We start from the raw sequence: 6,040 nt of genomic DNA on the forward strand, positions 1-6,040 counted from the left end.
CATTAATAAAAAATTTTAATGTCAAATACCATAATTATAAAATATTGTAATTATTTAATTATTAAAAATAATTTTAATATAATAATTATTTATTATAAAATAAAAAAAATATAATTATATGATATGAAATCTTAAAATAAGTTATTAGTAATAAATTTTAATGAAGATAATAGAGTTCAAATAAAAAAGATTAAATAAAAAAAATCAAATCAACTGTCAACTGCTAAAAAAAAATTCTAAAATATAATTGATACAATCAGCAACTATTGTTTCTTAAGTCATTATCCAACATTTAATATAATTATTTAGCAAAAAACAGCTATTAATTGCATCAAACTTCTTAACCAAACCATCTCCCAATTTTCTCATAGTTCTATGCTGCTCATCCCCAACGAGTTGTATATTTAAAGCTCCTGCTTAGCTATTGCTAAAAGAAAACTTCACTGTTGTCCATCCATGTAGCATATTCATAAAAATGGTTCAGACAAGGCACATGATCAAACTCAAAGCTGAAAGTGAAGGATGTATAATTGACGCAAATATGCATACTGCTTCAGGCAGGTAAAGCAAGCCCATCAACAATGCCACATACAAGTAATTAAATTGTGGGATAAAAGCTAATTGTTTTACTAAAAGTAATACTTGCACAAAAATATGGGGTTGATACGAAAATATACTATAGATAATAATTACAGGAACATTATTATGTTCAACTTAGACAGGAACATTAATACCAGCAGATATGGTGGTGCATACCAAAAAGCTATCCGAAAGAATAATAAAATGGTAGAGATATCTAGAATAGCCAGTAGTTATTCCATCTTCGAGTTGAGTCCGGATAGACTCCCTCGGCTAGAGAGCAGATATCGGGAGGAGAGTCCGAAGCTGCATCTCATCTAACGCATCGAGACATGACTGGCAACCAAAGAGAGATACAAGGTCGTTATGATCAACTTGAGAAGACTAGAAAGGACGGCTCTCAGGATCATGTAATACAGCGATCAGTGCTATAAAAGCCCACACCATGAGCACGCCAATTACAGCAGTTCTCAACAACTGGTCCCAGTTCTCATTCATGGAAACATCATCCTCAAAAGTCAGGCGAGCTGAGGGTATATCCTCGGCATCAGTTAAATATTCTGTCGACTCTGCTCGACGGATTTCATTTACAGTATGTCTCTGTCGCGTGACATGAATGCTGCTAATGCTTGAGCATATCTTGCAAGTGCAGCTGCCACCAAGATATGATGGGATTGTCTGAAGATATTCGCAGATAACCCTTCGATACATGTTTCCTTCAATTCTCAACTTCTTTTGAGTTACGGGTTTCAGAACCTGTTCAGGATGAAGAAGCGGGAGAACATATGAATAGACTTGAATTTAGTGAACTTCACAAGAAAAGGAGAAAAAGAACCTGGGGGGTAATATCATACTTGAAAAAAAGTTTGAGCAATAACTCGAACCACTGGAGGAAGTCGTATAACAAGCAAATGGCCCAGTCTGTTGGGAAAATTATTTTGCAGAAGTGAAGAACAAGATCTCAGCATCTGCATGGGGAGTCTCAATGGTGATATTCCATCACAATCCACAAGAACTGTAATCTGAGGATTATCCTTGTCAACCAAATGGAGGACTCCATGCTCTACCTGAGAGACTGGAGTGGAGAATCAGCAATTAAATGATATTAAAAAGAAAAATAACTCAAAGAAGCCACTGTTACTCTATAAACCTCAAGGGAATAATAACAGTTGATATCCTCCAGATTCCCTCCCCCTTGTGATTTAGTTCAACTTCCTCTTTCCAGTATTTAAGTTCACATATTTTTAGAATATAAGGTACCTTGCATGCTTCTTGCTTCTTTATATCAATTATTTTTTATGTGAGCTTGCTTAGCAAGATAATGGTACTTCTAATAGTGGATAAAGTGTGTGAATTCCCCGGGTAGAGTTTACCACTCTGAATGTCAGAATTCCATTTTTTAAGCCTTCCCCAATACGAAATTAGCTGTTCATGGATGCTCCAGATTTAAGGAAGAATTGAGTTGAAGATACATTCTCACAAGCATTAAAATGCACAGACACCCAAAAGTTTCTTCATATTAAAAATCTATGAAGGATGTAAAGATTATGGAATACAAACACTTGCAAAGTTATTCTAGTGAAGAGAGCCTTGGTCCACAAATGGAACCACACCAATGATTAAATCAAAGAAACCCAATTAACCAACAATTTAATCAAGAGAAAAAGCAACTTACTGACTGCTTGAGCAAAACGAGGTCTCTCATGAGATGGCAAGTTCAGGCAAGCTAGTCCAAGGCGCACAACAAGGCAAGGTCTATTCTCTATATCATATCCATGCCAGAAGACCATATTTGACCACATCTCAAGCTCTTCTTCAGAAAGAATTCTGTAATTCTCCCTCCAACGGATTGTCTTCTTAATTGATGATAGAAAGCATGAGAAGTCCCCATTTGCAGCAGTAAAGAATCTATGGAGCTCGTCCTCATTAATTCTGCATAAACATGTATGTCATGGTCTGCTGCGACAAGAGAAGTTGAGAAGCTCAACAGTATGTGCCAAGTCTAAAATTATAAAACCATTTCTTGCAAGAATCGGTTCGTCATTCCTTTCAGAAAAACAACAATAAGATTGAAGATCACTGATGAAACAAGAACTTTTGGAGGGAAAAAGAATATGTCAGAGGAATGTAAATGATGTTACAAGCATTCTTAGCCACTGGAATCTATCAAATATATATTCTACACTGAATCAAGGCTGGATGACAGGAAGCTGGTTAGGCCAATTCTTTTAGGACCTATTATCTATTAGCTTCTGTAACAGTAGTAATTCACGAGTGACTCCACCGTATATCAACAGGAATTTTTTAGGGATATGAATAGATACAATAAAATGTTTAGCTCAGATTCTGGTTGCATTTGGAATAAGGTTTCTGAATGCATGCAGAATAAATGTGCTGATTAGTCAAAGGACTTAAGATCGTAAGAACTATATGTATAACATAACAGTAATCTACATATCATTACTACCTTTATCCAATAATCTTAACATGAAAGAATAGCAAAATCACCTTTCTGGTAATGTAATGCCTTGATTCACTAGCTCTTTATGGAGTTGCATCAACCAATTTTCAGATGGAACATCTTGAAGAATCACATCACTAGTCCTGCAGACCAGGTGAAAAGCAATAAATTTATGCAACAACCAGAGATAATTCAGGATTTGATCCAGTCTAAAATTGAAAGAACTTTAAGGAAACAACAAATACAATGAATCAAGAGCTTAAGGTTCAACTAGACATTGGCGACTTATATAAAGTCAACAAGGCAAGGTTGGGGGCACCTCCAACCAGTAAGCATGTCAAACATATATATTATTACCAATATTTCTGTCCTGCCAAGTCCAGCAGGTCCTTGACAAATCTTATGGTGCAGGGTATGCAGCCCCTAGATAATAACTGACCCAAATCCAGCTCCAGATGGTCTGGTTTAGGCATCAACACTTCTCCATCATTTGACCTAACCATATAAGTATTCATTTATTATTAATCTGAACAACTAAGATTTAACTTCAAATTTTTGGAAATAATCTAAGATTCAAAATAAAGATCCTAAAATTGCCAGTGTTTAGCTTCATTCGGATAAGCACTGACTAGTCACAACAGAGAACTTCAAGGCCACAAATGACATCCAATCATTATTCATAAAGTGATTGCATGCATCTTTAATTAAAAATAAAAAGAAATTACCATCAATTAAATTCACTTATCAAGTGAGCAGCTACTTGTGAATTTTAAGATTACAATCTATCATTGTCGTTAACTAGGCTTTTGGGGTTTAAAGAAAACCATGTCTCAAAAAACAAAAAATGTGAACTGCAGACTCTATATTATTTGTGTACCTTGAATCAGGAGAAGAATGTACATTGTTTGAGTCAGAATCTGTTTCTGAATCTGAATGCGCCTGAGAACCACTGACATTGTTTGAGGTTTCAGTATCACATTCTAATTCTTCAGAGAAGACTGTCGCAACTGAGAGGAATAATAAAGGCCTCGAGAACATCTACAAAAATGAGAAGTAACTACCAGCTATTTTGCTGGCAATGGCAAAATTACTTACAGCAACCAATATTGATTATTAAGAGAGCAAGAACGAACCTGCACGCCTTTAACCAAACCCTTCAAGGGAGCCCATTTCTGAATCCACTTAAAAGGTGGATAGCAAAGAAATTGCATAGCCTGAAGACCGCGCCATAAAGGGGGACACTTGGACCTTGAAACCCTTCTAACAGTCTCTAAAGCAGCAACTTTGAGTAAAAAGATTGCTATATGACCAATTGCAGCACCAGTGTTTCTGCTATGGCTTAGAGAAGCAATATGCTTATACACGTTCAGTGGAAATGATTTTGGATCAGAAGCACCTAGGTTTCTCTTATAAACCTTGTTTCTAACAGCAAGAGTTTTGACTTCAGAATTTCCACTTGAACCAGAATTGCAAAGTGGGTCTCCCATTGACATTGATTCAAAGAATGAGCTCCAAATTCACATTCTCAGTTAACTACAGAAGCAAATAAATCAATCTGCAAGTAGTCAAAATGAAGAACTAGATCAGCATTCATATAGATACATGAACAAATTGAAAGATGTATAAAAGAAAAATTGTAATGGGAGCTAAATCATGTAAAATAAAGATTCTTGTTAAACAATTAAACAACGATTTAATCATCATGGCACCAAAAATGTTATTCAAAACTTAAAAGATCAATAAAATTAAAACTGTCATTTTCAAGAATATGATAGTAAAAAGAACAAAAGAAAAAGAAAAAAAATCAAGAAAGTACGTTCAAGAATCTAAACAATACAAACTAACCTGAAAATCTACGCTCTAATCTGATCAATCTTCAGCAAATCCTTAATTCAGGAAAATGACAACCAAAGGACTTTTACAATCAAAGATTTGGTGAATCGAGGAAAACTTTTTTGATGCTTTTTGGTTGGGTCTCTTTTCGTGATTCGGTTGGTCTTTTCTTGGGAAAATTGAAGAAAGAAGAGAGCTTTTTTTTTTCTTTTATTATTTAAAAAGTATACTTGCCATTAAAAAGAAAATTGGAAGCAGAAAGACAACATTTTAGACATGAAAGGGAGGACCCAGGCTGACACGTGTACGGTTGCTTATCAGGTTAGAATCTGTTAGTGGGTTGAACGGAAGAAATTAGTGCTGTCATAAATAGTGAGCTGCCGAATTAAGAGAGTGTTTTGGTCTTCTTGGCACTTAAACAAGGCAATTGAAAATACTGCGAGGCTTTTTTCTTTTCCTTTTTTCTTTGGTTTCTTTCAAGTAAACTTCTTCATCCGATGGATCGAGCTGGGTTTGAACTAGAGAGATCGGTCATAGCAATGGCGGAATAAGGGGGCTAGGGGTGGCTATAACCCATTTAGCTTTCTAAAATTTCTTTTACTTTCTTGATGATTTTACATTTTTATTTTAGCTTCTCTAAAATATTATATTTTTTATATGTTTTCTTATGTTTTTTAAAAACTTAATTACTAATTATTTTATATTTTTTAGTATTTTTACTGAATCATTTCAAAAATTTAAGATAAATATTTATATTCTTAATTTATTTTTAAAAATACCTTTAAAACAGAATTTTACAATAAAAACCTTATTTGATATATCAAATATGATTATTAAATAAAAAAAATTAAAAATCAGTAAAAAGATTTTAAGCCATTAAATGGGTTTTACATATACATCTTATCACACTTTTTGCATTTAATTGTATCAAAATTTTTGTTAATTCTGATTTTTTTTTAACAAACACATTTGATCTATTATGTTTATTTTTTATTATAAAATTATAAGATTATAATTAAAAAATCGAGAAATAAAATAAAATATAACGAATATTAATTTTTTAAATTAGAACATAATTAGATAAACTTTATAACTAGACCTTCTTGAAAGTAGGCTGTTCACATTTTATTTACCATCCCTCCAACAAATTTCTAGATTAACCACCGC

The 6,040-nt window shown here is 33.7% G+C and overlaps 1 protein-coding gene across 2 annotated transcripts; it reads right to left on the reverse strand.

Annotated features, from left to right (window-relative positions):
* Positions 1-589: 589 nt before the first annotated feature.
* LOC8281882 (SEC14-like protein 5) lies at positions 590-5,465 on the reverse strand. 2 transcript variants are annotated; one of them, XM_048378153.1, is made up of 8 exons: positions 4,886-5,465; positions 4,174-4,595; positions 3,918-4,078; positions 3,398-3,535; positions 3,088-3,183; positions 2,255-2,511; positions 1,434-1,654; positions 590-1,335 (listed from the first exon to the last, which is right to left on the reverse strand). In XM_048378153.1, the coding sequence occupies exons 2-8, from the start codon at positions 4,531-4,533 to the stop codon at positions 964-966; spliced, it is 1,605 nt and encodes a 534-aa protein (XP_048234110.1). In that variant the 5' UTR covers positions 4,534-4,595; positions 4,886-5,465; the 3' UTR covers positions 590-963. The 2 variants fall into 2 exon arrangements, with proteins under 2 accessions (XP_048234110.1, XP_048234111.1); XM_048378154.1 differs by lacking the exon at positions 3,398-3,535 and having other exon boundaries at positions 4,886-5,462.
* Between the last annotated feature and the right edge of the window lie 575 nt (positions 5,466-6,040).

This window comes from Ricinus communis, chromosome 8 (genome assembly GCF_019578655.1).
Source record: "Ricinus communis isolate WT05 ecotype wild-type chromosome 8, ASM1957865v1, whole genome shotgun sequence".
Taxonomy (NCBI): Eukaryota; Viridiplantae; Streptophyta; class Magnoliopsida; order Malpighiales; family Euphorbiaceae; genus Ricinus; species Ricinus communis.